This window comes from Manacus vitellinus, unplaced genomic scaffold (genome assembly GCF_001715985.3).
Source record: "Manacus vitellinus isolate BGI_N305 unplaced genomic scaffold, ASM171598v3 scaffold_32_pilon, whole genome shotgun sequence".
NCBI lineage: Eukaryota > Metazoa > Chordata > Aves > Passeriformes > Pipridae > Manacus > Manacus vitellinus.
In genome coordinates, this window is record NW_021940460.1 from 8,924,067 (window position 1) to 8,947,775 (window position 23,709).

The 23,709-nt window shown below is 43.3% G+C and overlaps 2 protein-coding genes across 2 annotated transcripts in view; both read left to right on the top strand.

Annotated features, from left to right (window-relative positions):
• The first annotated feature begins 103 nt into the window (after positions 1 to 103).
• INTS2 (integrator complex subunit 2) lies at positions 104 to 17,221 on the top strand. The gene is given in 26 exon segments (XM_018076803.2): positions 104 to 170; positions 173 to 232; positions 235 to 391; positions 846 to 984; positions 1,657 to 1,759; positions 1,999 to 2,112; positions 2,905 to 3,035; positions 3,118 to 3,291; positions 3,826 to 4,052; positions 4,649 to 4,774; positions 5,358 to 5,429; positions 5,524 to 5,638; positions 6,236 to 6,304; positions 6,488 to 6,622; positions 7,040 to 7,216; positions 7,449 to 7,557; positions 8,493 to 8,597; positions 9,030 to 9,194; positions 9,361 to 9,562; positions 10,148 to 10,273; positions 11,692 to 11,881; positions 12,836 to 13,069; positions 13,967 to 14,074; positions 14,763 to 14,868; positions 15,050 to 15,226; positions 16,060 to 17,221. Coding segments are annotated over 26 exon segments (3,558 nt in total). The 3' UTR covers positions 16,230 to 17,221.
• A 588-nt stretch (positions 17,222 to 17,809) lies between these two features.
• BRIP1 (BRCA1 interacting protein C-terminal helicase 1) overlaps positions 17,810 to 23,709 on the top strand; it is a 96,364-nt gene continuing 90,464 nt past the window's right edge. The window contains exons 1-7 of the mRNA XM_018076825.3: positions 17,810 to 17,850; positions 18,170 to 18,272; positions 19,072 to 19,200; positions 19,829 to 19,940; positions 20,393 to 20,587; positions 20,856 to 20,983; positions 21,814 to 21,948. Of these exons, the coding sequence (XP_017932314.2) occupies positions 19,108 to 19,200; positions 19,829 to 19,940; positions 20,393 to 20,587; positions 20,856 to 20,983; positions 21,814 to 21,948 (663 nt within the window). The 5' untranslated portion in view covers positions 17,810 to 17,850; positions 18,170 to 18,272; positions 19,072 to 19,107. The remainder of the gene's footprint in view (positions 17,851 to 18,169; positions 18,273 to 19,071; positions 19,201 to 19,828; positions 19,941 to 20,392; positions 20,588 to 20,855; positions 20,984 to 21,813; positions 21,949 to 23,709) is intronic.

Consider the following 23,709-nt stretch of genomic DNA (forward strand, 5'->3'; position numbering starts at 1 on the left):
CCCTCCTCCCTCTCCCTCTCTCCCTCCGCCTGGCCACTGCTCTTCCTTTCCGTAATGGCGGCGGTGGCGGCGGCGCGGGAGCAGTGAGGAGCTGCGGCCGCGCATGTCCGACTGCTCGGTGCTGCAGTTCGGAGCCCTACGCCTTCGAGCCATGCAGAAGGTGGACGTGGTTCGCTGGCCGCGGTGAAGCGACCCGAGCTGCGTGCTGCTGCTGCCTGCCTGGTGCGGATGGCGTGTGCGCGCCCGCCGACCAGAGCCAGAGCTGGGCGCAGGACAAGAAGCTGATCCTGCGGCTGCTGTCGGGGGTCGAGGCGGTGAACTCCATCGTGGCGCTGCTGTCCGTGGACTTCCACGCGCTGGAGCAGGACGCCAGCAAGGAGCAGCAGCTCCGGTAACGCGGAGATCTGGAGGCAGCGCTGTGCGGCTTTTCCAGCCCTCACAGTTGTTGCTGCCCTTCATGTCCCTTGATGGTCTCTTAGGAAAGCCCCGGGGGTTGACAGGGAGCGGGGTTTAGTTGTCTGTCCTGGGACCTTCTCTGCCGGCTCCAGCCCTCACGGTGGGTGAGGGTCTGGGATGCGCTGGGAGCTGCCCCGGCTGGGCAGGATCTGGGAAGGCTGTGAGGGATTGAACAGACAGGTCATGTGGATGCACTTCCCTGACTGTTTGTGCTGTCGGGGAACAGCAGCACTTCAAATTTTGATAAGCTACCAAATTAGGTCTTCTTCAAAGACCACTCCTTGGTCTTTGTCGTGATAGAAGAGATCCCTTCAGAATTATGTCCTTCCTTTAAGCGAGGACATTTCTACGTTTGCAGAAACATTTCATAGTTGTTAATTGTGTGTCAGGCACAAGCTGGGAGGTGGCAGTGGAGAAAGCATCCTGGTGTCCCAGCTGCAGCACGGGCTGACGCTGGAATTCGAGCACAGCGATTCCCCTCGGCGGCTCCGGCTGGTGCTGAGCGAGCTCCTGGCCATTATGAATAAGGTAAACTTGTCCATGTCTGGATGTCTGTAGAGTTTAAAGTGGTGAAAATGTGCTCTGGATAGGTTGGCGAGATGTTGGTTGTTTCTGGTGCTGGTGTGAGCACTCTTCAGTCCTTACCTGCTTCATCAAGACTCAAAGCCTCAGTCTTATTAAACAGTGGCTTGTGATTAAATTCCTTGTGAACCCACTTTCCTAGAGGAAGGCTTTCTTCCTCAGAACAAGCCAAGCCTTTGCTAATGTGATACAGACTCTGTAATAGGCTGTACTCAAATATAATGTGATTTGGTGATGTATCAGTGCAGAAATCGTATTTGAAAATGAAATTATGACTTGTCTCCATCCAGTTCTTTGCCTCTATTGCAGTGTGGCATTAGCCACCATATTTCACTTGTCCACCCCAGCATTTTATTTTCCTTGTGTAAACTTAGGAAGTTTTTAGAATTGTCAGTGAGCTATTTCTCCTTCTTCTGTGAAGAAGCAGTGATACCATCCATACTGAAGTATTTCCAGTAGTAAATATTTCTTACTGTAGACACTTCTCCTGCTTGTTCTGTGTTGATAGCTGTACGTTTTTGACAGTTTTTAATCTATTAAATCCGCTGGATTTAAAGCAGATTTAGACAAATCACTTCATAGAACCCAGTCAGTGATGATAAATATATTGTCTTGCAGGTTTCAGAATCAAATGGCGAGTTTTTTCTCAAATCTTCCGAGCTCTTCGAGAGTCCCGTTTACCTGGAGGAGGCAGCAGATGTTCTCTGCATTTTGCAAGCAGGTTGATATTCTGTATTTACTGTGTTTTTTGACCTCTTACAAGTGTAACAAAATAACTTTTGGAGCCATTGTGAGAATTTCAGGTTAATCTGAGCTGTGCAGCTCTTTGAAAGAGTGGCAGATCACAGGTTGATTGTCCACTCCTTATTTCGGGCGGGTTATTTAAATGTGTATTGAAAACAAGGTTTCACTTGTCTTACAGTGAAACATTGTGACTTCTAACACCCTCTTTTCATGCAGAGCTGCCCTCCCTGTTGCCCATAGTGGATGTGGCTGAAGCTCTGCTGCACGTTAAAAACGGGGCCTGGTTCCTGTGCCTTCTGGTGGCCAATGTCCCTGACAGCTTCAACGAGGGTGAGTCACAGCTTCTGCTTGTCCAGCTCCTGCTACAGGTCTGAAATGATCTCTAGCAGTACAGTTAATTCTCTAAACCACATGTTGTCCATATTTGAACTGGAGAGCATTTGGCTTGTGAAGTATGATTTGAATGCATTTACACCCAGAGGTGCTGATGGATTGCCCTGCCATTATGTTGATTGCCATTTTTTGCAGCCTGCTTGTCACAGCTTTTCACCTGTAGGTTAGTTAAAAAGGCTGGCTCAGGCTGGGACTGCAAAGCTGCTCTAGCCTTGCTGACAGTTCTTGTCCCTTGCACTGAGACATTTTATTGATGGTGCATGTTTGGCATCCCTTACGTGGCACTAAGATTTCAGACTCCAGGACTGCCAGGTGCCCAGGTTACATTAGGTAAGGTGTGAGTAGTAACTGGGTGATGCATAAATCTCTAATGACCCTGTAATTTATCTGGGGAGAATGACCTTGTTCTGCTTCTAGAATGCAGCTCATGAGTTCTTGCCCAAACCAGGTTTGTGTGGCCCAGCTAATAAATCATGGTGAGCTGAACAGAACAGCTTGGCTTGGTGTGTTTGTGTTTATCACAGGATGGTTTGGGTTGGAAGGGAACTGAAAGACATTTAGTTCCAACACTGACACCTTCCACTCTCCCAGGTTGCTCCAAGCCCCGTCCAACCTGGCCTTGGACACTTCAGGCTGGGCCAGCCACAGCTTCTCTGGGCAACCTGTGCCAGTGTGTGGCTTTCTGTTGGAAAGGGCAGGTTTCCTGACAGCTCCTGTTGGATATTTAAGTCTGCAGAGGTTTGATTAAGAACGGGGAGCGGCAGGACGAGGAGAGTGTTGGAGGCCGGCGGAGAACAGAAGCCCTTCGCCATCTGTGCAAGATGAACCCTTCCCAAGCTCTGAGGGTCCGGGGCATGGTGGTGAGTCTGGCATGAGAACCATAACTATGACCCCTGAATTAAAAATAAGAGCTTTATAACCAACAAAGATCATTTTATCTAGGTGGAAGAGTGCCACCTGCCAGGTCTTGGCGTGGCTTTGACCTTGGATCACACCAAAAACGAATCTTCAGATGATGGAGTGAGTGACCTGGTGTGCTTTGTCAGTGGGCTGCTGCTTGGAACAAATGCAAAGGTTCGAACTTGGTTTGGGACTTTTATCCGAAATGGCCAACAGGTATGAACATCTTTGGATATTCTGCTTTAACAGATACATTCAGGTAGCTTGCTGAAACCCTTCTGGCTGCGGGCACCCATATTTGTCTGAATGCACATAAATCCTGTTTAAGGAGGAACCTTTACAGGGCAGCCTCCTCTTATGGGACCATCAGGTCTATAAATGGTGTCCCTGAAGGCAGCAGCTGTTTGGTTGTTCCTCTGAGAGGTTTTTAGGCCTGGAAACCGGGGAATTGTGTGTTTGTAATGTTTGCCTGATAAACATGTTCATCCTCAGTGTTCACAGCAGGAAGGTGCACCTTGACTTGCTTAGTTGACTTAGTTAAAGCTTGTGTTTTGGTGTAGGAAGCTGTTGTGGTATGATCACGTGTTGCCTGTCACCCTGGTACTGAAAACTGTAAAAAAAAATAATTAAAAGAGAGCAACCTTGACCTCATCATTACGGAAGCTCTTTGTAATACATCGACGGGATGAGTTTGGTGTTGTTTGGGATGGATTTCATGCGCTCGTTCTCATCTTTTAACCTCTCACACAGAGAAAGAGAGACAATATCAGTTCTGTGCTGTGGCAGATGAGGAGGCAGCTGCTCCTGGAGCTCATGGGGATCCTGCCCACGGTCCGCAGCACCCACATCGTGGAGGAGGCCGACGCCGACACGGAGCCCAACGTGTCCGTGTACTCGGGGCTGAAGGAGGAGCACGTGGTGAAGGCCAGCGCCTTGTTACGCCTCTACTGTGCCCTCATGGGCATTGCTGGGCTCAAGTAATGACCCTTCTCTTGCTCTGGGGTTTGCTCAGCTCTGTCTGTCACGTCTGTTCCTATCTCAGCAGAGGTTCAGGGCTGTGGGCACTTCTCTCCTGAGCTGTGTCTCAATGCCATTGACACGGCAGCACTCACCAATCTCAGTGCCAGGGGAGGCTCTTTATTGCTGCCAGTTCACTTCTGCAGACTACTTAAAATAAGTCTAAGCCCACATGGTTGGAGCAGTGTGGAGAAGAGAAAGTAGCTGATTGTTCTGTCATTGTACGAATTTTGAATTTCTATTCCTTTTACTTTTTTAGAGCGTGCTAATGTAGCATCTTTACACATTGCTAGTTTTAATTTAAGTATTTTGTACTGCTAGGCAAGATGATATCCTGGGGGAGTTTTCCCACTGTTGTTGTGTCTTAACAGAGATTTTTATGTCTTAAAGTCCAGCGAGAATTACCAGCTAATGTCGATATTCATTGATAGCAACTTGATGAACAGATTCAATAACAGGGAAAATTCAGTCTTTAACCACTATGATGAGACTGGAAATACCTTGACTGTTGAATTGAATCACAAATTGAATTTGTTTTGTTTTCTGTCCTGTCCAGGCCAACTGATGAAGAAGCTGAGCAGCTCCTGCAGCTCATGACCAGCCGCCCTCCTGCAACTCCTGCTGGTGTCCGCTTTGTGTCCCTGTCCTTCTGCATGCTCCTGGCCTTCTCCACCCTGGTCAGGTACCTCCCAGTAAAGCAGGAGCTTTGTAAGGGTTTTACTGGTTTAGCACCATTCAGCTGCACAGTTTTTCTTCTCTAATTTTATATAAATTTTTATATAGTTTTTATATAAGCCTCTGTATTTTGATGGAAGGGATTTGTCTCACTCTGTAGTGAGTAAAGGGATATTTCACTCTGTTCTCCCTCTTGTTTATAGCAAATCTTTTGAGAGAAGGGTATTAGCTTAGTTTAAGATTTAGTTTTTGAAGACTGAAGCAGGCCTGACTAGTTCACTTTTCCATGGAGCAAGTTGATGGCTAAATTCTTTAAAGACCTTGTTCAAAAGAGAAGCAGTGCAGATATTTAAGGGGTGTAGCTCTCTGCTGGCTGCATTCCAGCCAGGAAGTTCCCTGGCACTTGGACTGACCCTTGTGCTAAATATCACTGTAATCAGCTGTTGGATGCTGAAGAGAAAGTGGCAAAAAGTCTCCTGGAAGGCTCCTCAAATACTGGCTTTTCTGGTAGTAATTGTGATTCAAATGCAGGCTGGATTTTTTATTTTTTTTTTTTGGAAAATGACCTTTTATGGATTTCCTTTGTGCAGCACCCCAGAACAGGAGCAACTCATGGTGATGTGGCTCAGCTGGATGATAAAGGAAGAAGCCTACTTTGAGAGGTGAGAGCAGGCTTGTTTTGTTTTAATGGTTGCAGTCATCTCACATTTACTTGTGTCCTGTTGGAAACTAACTCTTCCTCTTTGTTATCCTCAGCATTTCTGGTGTGTCTGCTTCCTTTGGAGAGATGCTTCTCCTGGTGGCCATGTATTTCCACAGTAACCAGCTCAGTGCCATCATTGACTTGGTCTGCTCCACCTTGGGAATGAAGGTTAAAATCAACTTTTTACCCTCTTTTTATGCTTTTGTTTTTCCTTTAGTTTTGATAGAAAGAACTTTAGGTTGGCTGTTATACTTAAAGCAAAGATAACTTGAAAAAAATAGGTAATTATCCAGTAGTTCCTCTGGAAGAACGTTAAGTTACTCCTGCCTCTGGATACAGAGGAATGCTGTGATAAAAGTGTCTCCAAAAAGTGCTGACTTGTTCAAGTCATTATTTGCAAGGAGTGAACTCTTTAGAAGATGAAGTAGTTTCCAAACTGAGCTGCAAACTTTTAATTTTAAGTGAAGAAATATATATATATGTAATAATTAATGTCAGGAAATTACCAACAATTTACTCTCATGAAAAATGTCTCATCAAAGGTAAAAGCTGGGTAGGGAGTTTTTAGGATAGGAGAGACATGTAGTGATGAACTTGTGACATTTTTAAATATTTTTCTTTGACACTTGAAGTATAGATGTGAATGTTTTCCTGGTATCTCAGTTTTAAAAGGCTAAAAGTCACCAGTTTATAAAATAAATTTGCAGTCCTTGCTTATGAGAAAGCCAAAACTTGCACTTCTGAGTAGTTTGTTCCTTGTTTCAGATTGTTATCAAGCCCAGCTCGCTCAGCAGAATGAAGACAATCTTCACACAGGAGATTTTCACTGAACAGGTATTTTCAACCTAAGGGGTTTTTTCCCCCCCACCTTCCCTTTTTTCCTTTCCATTCAACTTCCAAACCACCAAAAATAAGGAAATGGCAGGACAGGCTGTGGCTGTGTGACTCTGTCCCCTGGTGCCCTGGGGGGAGGTGGATCTCTGGGGTGTTTCTGTGTTAATTGTCCCTTCCCTGCAGGTTGTCACAGCCCACGCAGTGCGAGTGCCCGTCACGGGCAGCCTCAGTGCCAACATCACTGGCTTCTTGCCCATCCACTGCATTTACCAGCTGCTCAAGAGTCGTTCCTTCACCAAGCACAAAGTGTCCATTAAGGTAGGACCTCCCTTTTGTTTCAGTGCAGAAGTCTGGGTGTTAATGAGGTTTTTTGGTTCAATCACAGGAGCAGAATTCTTGATCGATCTTATACCCCACTACCATGTAACTCTGTAATCCAGAGACCACAACTGAGTGAAGTGAAAAATAATAAATTCATTGTCTCTCCCCCCCATTTGTGGTTAATAAAATTTTAGAATGATTTTCCAGCCAGGACAAGCTTTATTTGTGAGTCTGTCCAGAGCAGGATCCAGGATACACAGCTTATGACCAACCCAGAACTGATAGTACACCTTGAAAGTCAAAGCCTCATTTAGTTATAGTTTTTGTGACTGGTTGAAGGGGGAGGTACTTGCAGGCAAACCAAACTGCCCTCCAGCTTGGCAGCCACTCATGCCTTGGGATGTTCTCTCCTAGGACTGGATCTATCGGCAGCTCTGCGAAACCACCACCCCTCTGCACCCTCAGCTGCTCCCTCTCATCGATGTCTACATCAACTCCATCCTGACTCCTGCATCCAAATCCAACCCAGAGGCCACCAACCAGCCTGTCACAGAGCAGGAGATACTGAATGTTTTCCAGGGCCTCTCTGGGGTAAATGATTTGTTTGGTTCTTTGTTGTGCTTGGGTGTGAAGGTGTGGTTCAGGATTTTGTGTGCGATCGACGCATTCTCTAAGTCCCTTCACTTTTGTCTTTACTGCTACAGTGATAATCACGTGTTTTGAGGTGAATCTTGTTAGTGCCATGTTCATATCTGTGGGTAAATCCCTGTTTTGTCAAGGATCAGCAGTGCAGCATGACCTTTGTGTGTGGTTTTCTGCCCAGGGGGAAAATGCCCGTCTCACTCAGCGCTACAGCATCACCACCCAACTGCTCGTCCTCTACTACGTCCTGTCCTATGAGGAAGCACTTCTGGCCAACACAAAGATTCTGGGTACGTGTGAGAGCATCAGGGGGAGGCAAATTAGCTGGAAATCAGATGCTGAGGGAGGAAAAATTAACAGTGCTCTCAGATTCAAGCATAAAAAGTTTAGATTCTTGTGGTAAATACATTGATTTAGAAATCCAGGAGATAAAGTTTCTGCTAAAACTCTGTGCTTGAGTAATTTGTTTTCCAGATGAAAACAAGGTCCAACCTGGCCAAAAAGTTACTCGAAATAGTTGTGACCATCTAATGGAAACAGGAAAAATTAAAAAAGACTTCTTAATTAATTGAGATCTTCATTTATTCACGTGTCGTCAAACTTGCTCACACATTTCTTTAGGTTTGTAGTTGATGCTGCTGAATGATCCTTTTTTTTACCATTGAAACTGAAATTCTACCAGAATATTATGTGGTTTATTGACAGAGTTAAACTCCAGTGAAAACAGAATATGTATATCTGGTGGGTGTATTTACAAGCCCTTTTTAGGGGGTAGAACTTCCAGTAGTCACCAGTTCATGCTATTTAAGAAAGCTTGAAATACTATAAAGTCAATTAGAGTTCTCCCTGCATTTATAACTTCCACCTCATGACAGGCTGTTGTGTGTCCTGACAGTTTGAATTCCAGGTACCAACTGATAACCATTTTTTTTTAAGAATAAAAAACCTTGAATAAAAAAAGAACAGATTTGAGCTATGATCTCAAAATCAGCTGGGCTTGGTCAAAGACACTATAGAAATACTGAGAAGAAATCTAAATATCAGGGAAATCTTCAGATAGGAATGTTCACAGAAACAGTTTCCTGAAGAGCTTATTTTAATACTTTGACAGGAACGAGGTGTTATTTGGGATTTTCTCTATTTTACCTGGATAATATAGAGATAAGTGCTATACATGTTCACTTGTTTCCAGCTGTAACTGGTTTCTTGTCCTGTTCCCTCACAGCTGCCATGCAGAAGAAACCCAAGTCTTACTCTTCAGCATTAATGGATCAGATTCCAATCAAGTACCTCATCAGGCAGGCACAGGGGCTGCAGCAGGAGCTGGGAGGTAAATCTGTGTGTGAAGGTCTGATGTGCATGAAAAGGGAGGCAGAAAGTGTTTCCAGCTCAGTGGCTGTTGCTTCTTTCATAGTTTGCCTTCCTTTCCCTTTCCTTTAAAACCTGTCAGTAACTAGAGAGATTACAGAGCTGTTGGAAGAGTTACAGTGAAAATGGGAGAAGGGATTCTTTTTAGAGTAGGTCTTACCTACCTAGGGCAGGTTTTAGAGTAGGAATTGCCCGAGAATGTTTAATTATTCCAGACTGAGTTACTAGAGATGACTTTCCAAAAGGTAACTCTTCCTCTGTTGGCATTGGAATATCAGGCTGTGAATGTGCAAACTCCTTGAGCTTCTTGGCAGTGATTCTGTGGTTGAATGTGTTCAGGTGGAAGGTGCAGCTGCTCAGATCTAAGCTGTGAACTCTTTTGATGCCCCCCAAGGTTTGCACTCTGCTCTGCTGCGACTCCTCGCCACCAACTACCCCCACCTGTGCATCGTGGACGACTGGATCTGTGAGGAGCAGATCACAGGCACTGATGCCTTGCTGAGGAGGATGCTCCTCACCAACATGGCCAAGAACCACTCTCCCAAACAGCTCCAAGAAGGTAAATAGCTTCATTTGAAGTTCACTCTCTCCGAATTCGTTGGAGCGCGGTGGATTTGGAAGCGCGTTGGTCATACTGCGTTCCTCAAACCCAAACCTTCTGCTGGCCAGCAGAAAAAATGTCAGAAGTCCAGTTTTACCAGGATCCCGTTGTCTTTGCTTTCCAGCCTTTTCCATGCTGCCTGGAAATCACACCCAGCTGATGCAGATCTTGGAACACCTGACCCTTCTCTCAGCTGGGGAGCTGATCCCGTACGCGGAGGTGCTGACGTCGAACATGAATCTCCTGCTGGACGCTGGGGTCCCTCGGGGCATCCTGCAGGCTGTCAACAAACTCTGGATGGTCCTGAACACTGTGATGCCCAGAAGGTGGGAACAAAACACTGCTTGGTTCCTTGTTGCAGACAGAATCATAGAATGGTTTGGAGTGGAAAGGACTTCAAAGATCATCCAGTTCCAACCCCTTTCCGTTTTAAAAATAGTGACACAATGCCCTTACCTGGGAAATTGGAGGTTGTGACTGAGTGGAATGTGTTGGAGCTGCATTCCCTTTTGTTCTGTTGCAATTTTGAACCTTTGCATTTAAAAGGAAGGTGGTTCTTGTTCCCAGGCAGAAGGAAGTCACCAGTTGACTTAAAATACAGGAGTATGGTTTTATGGTGTCTATTGTTTATGATGAATTACTGATGAAACATGAACTTACTTTGGTAAAAACATGCCTTTCTTTGTGAAGTAGGTGCTGTATTGCAGTGAAAACAGTTTGGTTGCTGTAATTCCAGTAAATCAGCTGTATCTTGGTTATATGCAAGGGCTGCAAATGAACTGTGGGCTGTTTGCTCCTTGATAGGCTTAGAAAAATACAGCTGTGATCAGTGAATGTCCAGATACTTCAGGAATTCCTTTTCTTTTATGGACTATCTACTAAAAAACCCCATGAAAATACTCTCCTTTTAGGTTGTGGGTGATGACTGTTAATGCTCTGCAGCCCTCAGGAAAAATAGTCCGACAGCAGAAATACACCCAGAATGATCTGATGATTGACCCCCTGATCGTCCTGAGGTGTGACCAGAGAGTCCACAGGTGAGTGTCTCCCTCCCTGAGCTTCTCCTGTTCTGTGGTGCCACACAGCCAATGCTGAGCATAAAGGTGTCTCACAGGAAACTTAGAAAAGCTCTCAGTACTTCAGAACATCTCTTCAAACCAATCCCATGAGGTTCAGGGTGTCCTGCTGTCCACTGAGTGTCTTGTTGGACAGCCTCACACCCAGCTGTGGCTTGGGAACGTTGTGCTTTGGCCACAGGCCTCCATTTTGGCTGTGGGTGTGTGGGTCTGTGGCCCAGGGCCACTGCAGCAGGTTTGAAATGGCGGCTGCCACGTGCTGGGACATCCTCCCACCTCCCACTGTCCCTGCCACCCCTCTGGGGCCCGTGGGTGGCCCATCTTTTTGGGTGCCATTTTCTGCCAGTGGGTGCCTGATGGATGTGACAAAAGCAGATTTGCTTCATTTCCCCAGGAGTTCTTAGCAGTTCTTAGGAATTGGTTCCTGCAGATGTCAGGGGGGCCAGAGGAGGAGCTGTGGTGCTGCTTTATGGCTCTGCTGCAGAAGGATAAACTGAGAACTGAGGTAGTAAAAATGATCATAACCAATAGCAATGCACCAGCTTTTAAGGAGAACGTGGAATAATGCAAACAATGAGTCACAATTCGTGAATTACAACTTTGCTTTTTCACAGTAATGAAGAAAATGGCAGCTGTTGTTCTAAAAAGAATGGTTTTAAATGTCCTTTAGCCCCTGACTTTATTCCTTCTGTGTTCTAGTTCACGTTTCCTGTCAGTTGTGGTTTATTTCCCCCCTTTTTTATTATCCTTTTGGTCATAATAAATGGCTAATAGTCAACTTGATTTGTTTTTCATACTCTTGTTTGTATGCATCTGTCCCCCCTTGCCCTTTAGCAACTGAGCTGTGCATCAAATTTTCATGTGAGTTGCTCCAACTCCTCTAGTTTTTGAGTTTCTGTTAATGACACCTGTCATCCCCAACCCATGGGTGAAATATTTAAATGTGTGTCCCTTCAGCCCTGGATGCAAATTGAAAATCCTACATTTCTCCATCTGTTTGGGAGATTTATAATGCAGCGTGATCTCAAAACTCTCAGTGTTATGGAAGCAGTTCAGAGCTGCTCTGCCTTATTTCTCCCCATCATTCAGATAATTATTTTCCCTTATTTTATGTACATCTGACCCTTCTCAAGTTTTCTTTGTCCATCAGAAGTGAGGCCCTCCAGCAGTTCCTCGTGCTGGCAGAGGGTGTATTTACATGTCTGTGCATGAGGGAAGTGGGACTGAATGGAAGCTTCTGCTGGATCAGGAAAAGCAGCTTTACAGTGAACCAGACTCCCAGAGGAGCCCTTGGGAGTGCTTTTAGTTTGTTCATGCTATCACTGTTTATTGTTCTGCCTACTGAAATGTCTTTATTTTATCCTGTGTTCCCGTGTCAGGAGCCCTCCCCTGATGGATATAATTTTGCACATGTTGAATGGGTATCTCCTTGCTTCCAAAGCTTACCTCAACTCTCACCTCAAAGAAACAGCAGAGCAGGACATCAGGCCATCCCAAAACAATGCAATGGGTCCAGAGGCCCCAGAAGTTACAAGAGAAGAATTAAAAAATGCTTTGCTTGCTGCTCAGGTAAGGGGGGAGAAATGGATATCAAGCCATGTGAGGAAAGACAGTGGTAAAACAGAAATAGGAAATTAAAAAGGGAGGCATTTGATTTCTTTTTTTACCAAATTCTGTTACCATGGAAAACTGCCTCTGTATTCAGGTTGTTAAACATTTTTTTTTCCCATACCCTGCTCTGAAGCACTGTCTTGGTTTTACTGCTCGGACAGTGGTTTTTCTGTTGGAACAGAAGAATTCTGCTTCCCAGCCCTTTTGCCTTCTTGCTTGTGTTATCCAGAGGCTCTTTCTGTCCTTGGGTTTGGAGAAGTGAAACATGAATAAATGTGACAAACTTCTGCCTGATCATCTGGCCAGTGTTATTGCAGAGCAGCAGCAGCACTGTGGAGTGGGAGGCTGGAGAATGCTTCACTTCCTGAGCTTCACCTCAGGGGATTGTTGAGGAATCCTGTTCCACAGGCAGCCTGTTTATCTCTCTGTCTGGAAGAATGTCACATGTATAGTTCCCTGTCACATATATGGCTCCCGTTATAATATGATTTTTGAGTTAATAGGAAGTTTTATATTTAAATGAGCAGTGTGGTCTCCCTTGAATTCTGTGAATTACATGGCTTATTTTGTCTGCTCTGGATGCTTTAAAGGCCCACTTGATATTTAATTTTTAAACAGCACAAGATTCCATTGAATTTACCCTTTTGATTAATGAATATGATTATCTGTTGGATTTGAGCTTTTTTTCTTGGGAGTCTTGATTGAGATAAAGGGTTGAGGTTTTTTCTAACATTCTACAAGATTTATGATTCTCGAGCTGAGTGTTTTCATTCTACATTTAAAAATTCTACAGCCAGAAATCCTGCTCACCTGACAACCTTCTGTTTCTTAAATTGTCATTACTCTGTGCTTGATTTTTCTTGTTTCACTGGGGGGTTTTCATGCTTGTTCTGTGGGTTATTTTCTCCCCAGGACAGTGCTGCTGTGCAGATCCTTCTGGAGATCTGCTTGCCCACCGAGGAGGAGAAGGGCCAGGGCAGCAGCTCGGATGATTTGCTGCTGGGTGCCCACAGTCCCACGGGTGCTGAGGCCGAGGAAGAGGAGGGTCTGCTGTGTAACCTGAGGGAGGTGCAGTGCCTCATCTGCTCCTTGCTGCACCAGATGTACATCGCTGACCCCAACCTCGTCAAACTCGTGCACTTCCAGGTCTGCCTCGCACTGCTTTGGTTCTCTTGTTGTTCCTCAGGTCAGGGAAGAGCCAAGTGAAGTGGTCACAGGTGCTGGATGCTGTCCTTGTGTTCCTCAGGAATGATAACGACCCACTTCTCTGCTCCTGTCCCACCAAATTTCTAAATTTCTATTACTTATATTTCCTCCCTGTTTCAGTGTTTGGACTCAGTTGTAGGGAGAAGGGAGCACTTAAACTGCTTGTTCCTCATCAATAAACATGTACTTTGTTTGTACCTCTGCCCTTTTTTATAGTTTGTCCATCTAGGCCAAGGAAAACTGGCCTAATCATCTTCTAATTACTTGTTCCACATCTTTTTGTTCCACATCTTTTGTGGGTTATTTCTCTGGCCACGTGTTTAAATCAGTGTTCCCATTATTCAAAACTAATTTGGCTTCCAATGTAAACATCTTATCTCTCCTTTTTGTTAGGGCACAGTTTATCTCTGTGGAGTGGAAGGAGGAAGGTTGTCCCTGCCAAAGCAGCTGTGCACCTTCAAAAAAAAAAAAAAAGAAGAGGGGAAAGATTAGCAATTTTTAAAATATAAATGTGTTTTTAATGCATGTTAAATTGCTCCTTGCCAGATGGCACACTCTTTACAAGGAGTTAATTTGCCTTGACCTGGAACTGATTAAGTACTAAAAAAGTCATTATGGTGCAGTTGTGAAATGAGGAAATTGGGGCTCGTGGTGAAGTTTGGAACATGGGAAAGACAAGGAAGGAAAGGGTCACTGCAGTCTGGTTGTGTCTGGGGAGTGGAGGGAGGGTTTCTGTGCAAATAATACACTGAGTGTTGAGGGCAAAGAACTGATCTGGTCCCTGGGTTTGTACCCAGCCTGTGACACATTGACACATCTCTTTCCTTAACCACACAGGGCTATCCATGTGAACTGCTGGCACTGACAGTGGCAGGGATTCCATCCATGCACATCTGTCTGGATTTCATTCCAGAGCTCATTGCCCAGCCTGAACTTGAAAAACAGGTACTGTGCAGTCACCTGGCTTGGGAATCACTGTGGGTTGTTAATCCTGAGGAGAGAAAACAGTCACTAAAAACATCCTGTTCTAACTTGCCTGGGCTATCCAAGTAACATTTGTAGCATTTTCACTTTAATTTAAAGGCCTGGCATTGTAGGTAACTGGAATTTGTTGGGCCAAAAATTCCTCTGTTTCTGTATAGAATCATGGAATGGTTTGTGTTGGAAGGGACCTTAAATAAAATTTAATTCCAACCCCTCCTGCCATGGGCAGGGACACCTCCCACTAGGCCAGTTTGCCATATCAAGCCAACTTCATAGTTTATTTAATCCCTTCTCAGTACTAAGTTCCTGCTGATGGGAAGACACTCCACTAAGGTTAAAAGGAGAACACACCAGACCGAAACAGCTTTTTTGGGTTGGAAGTTGTTTGTTGCTTTGTTGCTCGCCATTAATGTTGGAACAATCTGTGTCTGTAGGGGAGAATCTGAAACACTAACACTGTCACTTTGATTAATGTTATATATCTGTGGGTTATTTTTCTTAATATTAGCAGGGAAAAAAATCACCATAACTATTATTAAGGCTTTTTCAGCTTTGATTTCTTGATAAAACAGAGAATATTTACTAACTTGTAAGTTACGTGAAAGTGCAAGCAATTTGTAACTTTATTGCTTATTTCTCTTTTTGCCAGATATTTGCCATCCAGTTACTTTCCCACCTGTGTATCCAGTATGCACTGCCTAAATCCCTCAGTGTGGCTCGTTTAGCCATCAACGTGATGGGAACCCTGCTCACAGGTGAGTGCTCCAGCAGCCCCCAAATTCCTCCTTGTCCGAGCCAGGATGTTTTGTCTCAGCTGAATGCAGTTTTGTCTGAATGCCACTCTTGTGGCAATTAACACTGTAAATGTAACAACAGTTTTTGACAGGATTTTTATAATAATTTTGTTTTGCTTGCCCGTGTCCTCCTCTGTGGCAGTTCTGACCCAGTCGAAGCGCTACGTGTTCTTTATGCCAACCCTGCCTTGTTTGGTGTCCTTCTGCCAAGCCTTTCCTCCCCTCTATGAGGATATTATGTCTCTGCTGATCCAAATAGGACAAGTTTGTGCCTCTGACGTTGCTACACAGACACGAGACTTCGACCCCATCATCACTCGTAAGTCAAGTGCCTTTATTTCACAAATAACATCGTGGTCCCAGGGGGAAACCTGTGGTAATGTTTGAAAAGTTTAAGTGTGCATGGGATTTACTGCTGTTCCCTTTTAGATACAGAAGGAGTAGGGACAGATGGCTTTACTGGATTGATGAGAGAATTTAGAGGTTACAGGGGCTGAAAGTACTCATTTGTTACTTTTCCTTCTCTTTTAATTCCCTGCCTGTATCATTACAAGATGGATCCCTGCATGCAAGTGTTGTGCAGAGAACTTACCCTCGTAGGCTAAGGATTAATGACATGAGAAGTGGCCACTGGTTTTTGGAACACAAGGGCATCTCAGCCCCTCAGCTGGAGGCACAGTGGCCCTGGAAATCTTCCCCATCTGTTGGAAATGCAAAGTCAAAGGAGCTGCCTGAAGTCTTAGACATGGTGTGGTTGGATAAACCCACAGTGATTGTGTGAGCAGGAATTGGCTGTTTTACTTTCTCAGTTGATCTTGAGCAGGTTTTTGTCTTTTTTTTTTTCTGTCTAAAGACAAATGCTCTGCTCATGTAATAAAAGGTCCCCTGCTGCTGTCTGTGCTGGGATATTCATCCTGAAAGAATTGAAAAGGAATAAAAAAAAGCCCAAAGCAGTCAGACATAGGTAAATGACAGAGAAATGCTGTATTGTCTCTAGAAATGACCTGTGGAGTGAAGCCTGGTGAATAAAATAGTGATGGCTCAGATTTGCAATCTCATCACATGTACCTGTGTTAGGGGTGTAAAATAACGACTTTCAATACTTACTTTATTTATTTAGATGTACTTTGCTGCTTCTACCTTATTTTCCAGGTCTCCAGCAACTGAAGGAGAAACCACATGATCTCTCAGGACTTTGTAAAGACTCCTCTACCAAAAGCTGGTCCAGGGACGTGGCCAGCCTGGACCCCGACGTTCGGCTGTGCCAGTGTGTGGAAAACACCATCATTGAGATCATTAACATGAGTGTCAGTGGGGTTTAGGAACAGCTCAAGTTAGGTTGGAGCTTGTCCCTCTGTCCACAGTGCCTAAATTTGGAGAAAGCTGTGAAAGTGCACTGAGGAGCTGGAGCAGAAACCCACGTTTTTGATCCATTTGATTCAGTTACGGCTGAGGAGAAAATTCTTTCCAGAGGCTCATGTTGCTTCCAGTGAAAACTTCTGAGGGTGATGGGATCAGGAAATAATTCCCAGTGGAACTGAGAGTGATTTTCAGGTGATACAGCAACACAGCTGAAAGGCTTTTAGGACGTGTTGAGCAAACAGCAAAATGATAGGTAAGAAAACTTGGAGATTCAAATGAGTTAAAAGAGCTGCTGTTCCAGAGCCTTGCAGAGCAAGATGGAATAAAGTACTTTGAGGAATACTTGAAAAAGTGGTGCCAGTAACTTGCACCATCACACTGAATGCTTAGAAAACGTTTTAACTCTTTATTTGTGTGTCAAAGTATTGGTCAAAGTTTCAGTTTGTGAGATCAGGAGCTTCATTTAAAGATAACCAGCCTTCACTGAGAGTTTGAAACCGGTCTAAAAGTTGCTTTAAAAAAAAGTATTAATAGTAAAAATGAGTTGTATAAATGTGCTTTTTAAAGAATGGGTATTTTTCATGCAACTCAGATGATTTTGGGTTTTTTAACTTAAAAAGTGATGAGAAAGACTTGAAGAAACAAGTGCAGAGCTTTCTTAAGTTGTCACCAGGATAAGACTTAAAAAAGAAATTGGTGTTGAGAATGAGTGTGCAAAGGAATAAAAGAAGGAATGGCCAAACTAGTTCCAGGCAGCTCAGAAAGCCAAATCCTTTGTGCTCCATCTTGGAGTTGGTTGTTCTTTTCCATACGAGGCCTGAGCCCACCGAGGGGATTTTTGTCATCTTACTGTAAATTATGTAAATAATCTAAATGTATGTATTTTTTTCCCTCAGTTCCAAGTGTAATTTTATATGATGTAGTGGTATTTAAATAAAAAGCATTGACTCTACAAAAACTATTAATTTTTTATTTCCATACATTATTTTATTTCCCTACTTCCAACTGTATTTCCAGGGTGTTTTCTGTGCACTGCCCTTAAAACAAGGATGATAATAATAATACTGAAAACAAGGATAATGACAATAATGGTAATAATACCCAATAGTAATAAAACCTGATAATAATAATAGGGGCTAATAATAATGGCCAAGAATACAACAAGAGCAATAATAATAATAGATGTAAAATATAATTATATATAATGTAAGATAATGTAAAATATATAGTTATATAGAGTATAATGTAAAATGTATTATAATATAATATTAACAATAAAATACATTGTTATTATTTCTCAATATGGTTTTCCCCCACTAAACAGGCGGTTGCTTAGCAACGCGCGCAACCCGGAAGCCAACAAGGCGCGCTGCGATTGGCTCCCGGCACTCAGGGGAGGAAGGCGGGAGCAGTGCAGTGTGCGGCTCGTCGATTGTGAGGCGCGCGACCCTTTCCTGTCAGCTGATTGGCTGGGGCAGAGGCGGGAAGGACGGGAGGGCGCTGAGGAGATTTCGGGCTGCTGGTGGGGACCGTGAGGGAGCGGGGCCGGGGTTTGGGCACGCACAGGAAAACAGCGCCCAGGTGCTGCTCTGGGGGCTGGGTTGAAGCGGCACCACTTCCTCAGGAGCAGAGCCGCTCCGCCCGGGGCCGAGGCGGTGGCGAGGCTGCGCTCAGAGGCGGCCTCGGCGCGCCCAGAGCGCTCCCGGCCGAGCTGACACTCCACGGAGGGGGCTCTGCGGTGTCCCCGAGCTTCCCACCGCCTCACAGGCAAACTTAACTCGGAGTTATCCTTCATTAAGGAGCCCCCCCGAATGTGTGTGGGAAAAGCCTTTTCGTGGGGAGATGCTTCCATCCACCCTTCCTAGGGTGCAAACTCATGTCATCAATCTCCTTTTCTTAGGATTGCGTTTTCGTGTGGAGAATCTCGATGAGGAAGCTGAATCATGCCGTATATTGGTGTTTTTGGATACGTATGTTTAATTGAAAGTCAGATGAGGACACAGGTTAGTGAGTTGATTTATCACCTGGAATCTGCCACTTTAAACGTGCTCTATTACTCAAGACTGAAAACCTATAAGAAAAAAAAACCCCTTGTGTTGTTTAAAAAATGTGATCTTTCTTTAAAGCCATCTGTGCCTCTTCAGTATTTTTAGTTCACTAGTTTCAACTTTTTAGCATGATAGGGAAATTGTCTTTTATTATCCAGAGTAAGAGATATTCAAGGTAATAATCACAGAATAGTAAAGTGACTGCCACCCCATTTCCCCCCGAGTAATTACTGTGTTATTTGGGGAAGAAAAGTGTTTTTAAACATTTTTGAAGTCAGTGTCCAGTTTTATTTTTCATTGTTATAAGAGGGATGGTACAAGCTACTGTTGACAACTGTGTCTTTGGAGTTTGCAGTGTCTTGGAGTTCAGGCTGATGGAGCTGCAGAATTGAAAGACTGGCTGATATTCAGTAACTAAAAATCCTGAAATACTTTTTCCCTGTGGCTTTGAGTTTTTATCCCAACGATCTCCAGTCTGGCTGATGGAATCTGAACTGGTGTGTGCAGTTCATCGTGGTTTTATTTAAATTGCTGATGTTACTCACTAGCTGGTGGCAGGTTGTTCTTGTTTGTAATGAGGACCAAGTCAGAACTGCTGATGTGTGGTGTGAATTCCTGCATTTCAGTTCTGTCGTTGCCCTGAACTATTACCAGATTAACTGCTTCTCCATGTTTTTATTTGTTGTTATATATTGTTTCAGGCTTTATCTGCTTGTTACTATTGACTTGCTAATAGTATTTTTTTTTATTGCAGTTCTAAACCTGAAGTAAAGGGGAGGAAGAAGTGGCAATGCCTTCTGAGGGGGCAGAATACACCATTGGGGGGGTGAAGATCCTCTTCCCCTGCAAGGCTTACCCCTCCCAGCTGGCTATGATGAATGCTGTGAGTACACTTTACACTGGCATTTCCTAAACTAAGAATTTGGAATTCCAATTTCTCTATCAGCACTTAGAAAAACTGGAACATTCAGAGCCTCCAGTGTCTTGAGAATTTTAGTTGTAACAACTGACTCTTCTCTGTGCTGGACAATATCTGGAGCATGCCCAGGGAATGCTGAGGAACATTTTGGATTTATGAGCATTTATGCTAAGAAAGAAGTTGTTTGTTGTGTAATATATATGATTATTTATCTAGATATACTGTTATAGAAGATGTATATAACTTTGAGGGGCAATGATTTAATAAAACATCTGTCTCTTAAACAGAATAATGAAATAGAGTAATATTTCAATAAGTTTTCACTTTTTTGGATTTTTTAAAAATGAATTGTTGCACTTGCATGTAAACATTTTTAAGGAGTTTTAACCATTTCAAAATGGTTTTTTTTTCTCTGTGGGACAAATGGTTTGGTTGTTATTATTATTAAAGGTGATTGTGGGGGTTGGTTTTCTGCTTGTCACAGGACAGCAGGTGTCCTGGCCTATTTTTAGAAGTTATTTCTAAGATAAGCTAAAGACACCTGCTTTGCTTTCTCTTAATTCTGGTTTTGCTCTTGTTGTTCTCCTTAAAGATTGTGAAAGGTTTAAATACCAGGCAGCACTGTTTGCTGGAGAGCCCCACAGGGAGTGGGAAAAGCTTGGCATTACTTTGCTCTGCATTATCATGGCAGCAGTCTCTGCATGGTGAGTTTGTCTCAGTGGCTGTTTGCACAATTTTTGATACCAAAACAATGAGTTGCTGCTGTTTATCAGCCTTTAATTTAATTTATCAGCCTTGGAGTTCAGGTCTTTGCCCACCATTACACATCTTACCTTACTGGCAGCACAAAGCAGGGATGGCCAGTAGTGCTGAGGGGGGTTTAGGTCTCATAACGGAATTATTTGGCTGTTGGAACTTGGGAGGAAAATCCTTGTGGGTTGCAGTGATGTGGATGGAGTTGAAGGAGAGAAGAGGTTTGGATTCCTGCAGGGGGTTACAGGCTGAAGAACTGCAGTGGGAACTTGGGCAGCTTTATAGAGACACCAGGTTTACAACTGGTACCTGAGCTTTCACCTACACTGTTCTGCAAGTCTGGTTGTCCTGCAGAGCCCTGAGTGGTTTTAATGAGAGCCAAATGCCTGTGTGTGTCCCTCAGAGAAATCCCTGCTGAGCTGCTCTGGGGAGAAGGAGGACAGGAAGGCAGAGACATCCCCCCTGTGCCACTGCACGTGCCATTCCCAGGCCAGGAGCAACGAGGCTGCAACAAGTGTCAATCCTGGGGCTTCTTGTCCTTCCAATCACTGTGAAACAGCAATTTCCATGAAACCTGGAAGCCCCCTGCCAAACACAGGTAACTTCGTGCACAGGCAGCTAAAAATCAGTTCTGGAAATACAATTTGTAGCTTGAGTTGTCAGGTTTTTTTTGCTTTCCAGTCAGGGGTGTTTTTTTGCCTTCATAATAGAGTACTACATATTTCTGCCCTGTGAAATCTGTGTGGTGATTAATGGCTCTGGAAATGTCCAATACAGTTACCTACATCAGGTGTATTTATAGTAAAATCTGGTTTTTAATTGCTTCCCTTATGTAATGCCTTCCTTTTTTCTTTGATGAATTACAGAATGTAAGGAAAATGAAACTCTGGCTTCGAAATTGGCTGCCAAAAAGAAGTTATCTCTCCAGGACAGTGAGAATGATGATTTTCAAGTGGACAGGAAAAGGATTCGTCCTTTAGAAACAGAGCAGCAGGTGAACAAAGTTTATTGGCTGTAAAATAATCCAGGTGTGGCTAAACCAAGCTATTAAATACCAATCAGTGTTACAGAGAAGGGTGTGGACAATAATTGAGTCATGTCACAGTTCAGATTGACAGGTTTCTGTTCGTTTTTATTGTTACTCACTACAAAAGAGTCCATTGTTGCATTTAAATGTTCATAATACCCTGTCTTAAACTATATCCTGCCTATTTAAACAAGTAATATCCCCAAAATATATTCATCCCCAGCTGATCTGTGATATTAAGCCAAAGTATGACATTCTAGAGTTGAAAGTGCTCTTGGAAATGAGTGTTAGACATTCAAATAATACAGAGTTCTGGTTTCTAGCCTGTCAGGTGTTGGTATCTCTGTGTGGAGTGCAATATTTCTGTTATGTTTTCATCTGTGTCACTGTTGGTATCACATGGCTGAGGACTTGTGCACTTAAACAGCTTTTACGTGGCTGCAGAGCACTTTTGATTAAGTTTTTACATCAGTATGGCTTGAATTTATATTTTGGTTTTGTTATGGAACTTTTCTGCTTTTTTCTTCATAGTGCTATAGTTTCTCTCAGTTTTGTAACAGTGAGAAAATAAAGCAGAAGAGCTCAGCAATAATTACAGATTTTTTTGTAATTAAAACTTGAGAGCTTTCCCTAATGACTTTTGTGGGGCTCAGTTTGGTTGAGCTGTTAACAAACATTAAGGGTGCACAGTGTCACTAAAACAGCCTCAGTGGAAAAGAGCTGAACCAAAGCCCTGCCAGAGGGAGCACATCCTCCTGCCCAGGGCATTTGTACACTGATTTTTTTTTCCCCAACAGGTCAGAAAACGCCACTGTTTGGCCAGAGGAGTCCAGTTGGTTGATGCTTTAGAAGTTTATCAGCAGAGGAAAAATGGAGAGCTCACTGTTCACTCTGAAAAAAGTGTGAAAACCTCTACTTCTTCTCCCCAAAGGGTAAGTAATGCAACAGTATCTTTTACAGCAGGAGGGGGGGTTCAAGAGCAATTAAAAACAATATTTGATGGCTCCCCAACAGCACAAAATGTGGCCCAGCAATTCAGCCTGTCAATGTGTGACAGCTGTTGTAAAGCAGCTTTGAATTTATATTTTATATTCCAACCTCTATTAGATTGATGACATTATGGAAGAAATTGCAGCTGGGACTGTGAAAATTAGGTGAAATCAGGATTTGTGGGTTTTGTTGTTTTTTTGTTGTTTTGAAGCATATATAGTGAAAAGCAGTATTTAACATTAACATGTGTGTCTTTTAGACTTTAAAAAAAATAGCATGGAGAAAGCTGGACCTGATCATTACAATATATTATAACAAAAAATGAGGACTGAATGAATGTTGCACATGGTTAAGAAGAAAAGTCCTGTGTTTTACTGTGGTAGATTTACATTTTGGGGGGGTGGTGGTTTGGTTTTGGTTTTTTTATTACCACCTTCTGTAGCAGAAGTATCACATAAGAATTTGAGATGCAAGTATGCAGCTGTTTCTGCAGCTTTCTGCTGGGCATTTTTCTGTTTGAATCATACTGATTTTACATAAATGTTTGTTGAAGTAAAACCAGGAGAAGAAGAAAGGTGAGGCAGAGGAGAGCTGAGGGTGAGATGCCAGGTTTGTGAGTGATGCAGTTCCCCTGAAAGCTCATCAGGGACTGGGACAGAATAGTTCTTATTGATATTAAAATATGGGAGCACACCATGAAATCAGGAAATTGTGTGTTTGGGACAAGTGTAAGAAAGGAACAAGGTCTGACCTTGGTTTCTTTCATCAGCACAGAAATCTCCTTTCTGCTTCCAAAAGACAAAGAACATTCACCCTTTCCAGTGTATTTGATGTTGGTTTATGGTAATACCCCTCTGAGGTAACTCAGCTTCTGAGTGCAGGGGGTTTTGTGCCTGTTTGGAATTATGTTTGGTTTCCACATGCATTTCAGTTCTCCTTCCAACAGCTCTTTGTATGTCCTACATGAGCTGCTGTTCTAATCAGTGCAACCCAGAGCTGGTTTCCAGTATTCCATGCCTTTGTAAACACAAAGGAAGCCAAGAGCTATAGTATTACTTTAAGACACTGGGAACTAAATATTTTCTTAACAAAAGTGAATCTGTGTTGCAGGTCATTTGATGGGAGGTAGTTTTTGTTAGTTTTGGAAAGCTCTGAAGACTTTTTGAGTAGGATTTGAAATGCTTTGTGCCACTGAGCTTCAGCTGATAGTTTGGAATCCAAAGGCCAGCAGAGTGTGCTGTTGATTTTCAAATAAAAAGACCTTTCTTCCTTCCTTGATTGTAAAATTCCCTTTGGTGCTTTGCTGTGGGTGTCTGGAAAACTCGATTTAAAACTTGTGGAAATTTCTTGCAGTGAAGAAAATTGAAAACTTTTAATATAGATCAACTAATTGTTCATAAAATACTTAAGAAAATACTAAGAAAACTCTTCATTTTCTAAGGAAACTCTTTGTTTTAATAGTTGAACTGCACCTGTGTGTGTTGCAATGTGCCCTCCATAGGGCTGATTTTGCAGATAAACAGTATATACATTAGATACTATTCAAACTGTTTGCTGCATCTTTAGAAAGAATTAGCCCAAGAAGAAATGAAGGTTTTTATTTCTGTTCGAGTTTCTTTTCAAGAATGAAAGGATCAAGTGTTATTTTGCTGTGATGAACTTCTCCTTTAGCACTGAGAATTTGGCTGGTATCAAGAAAGAGT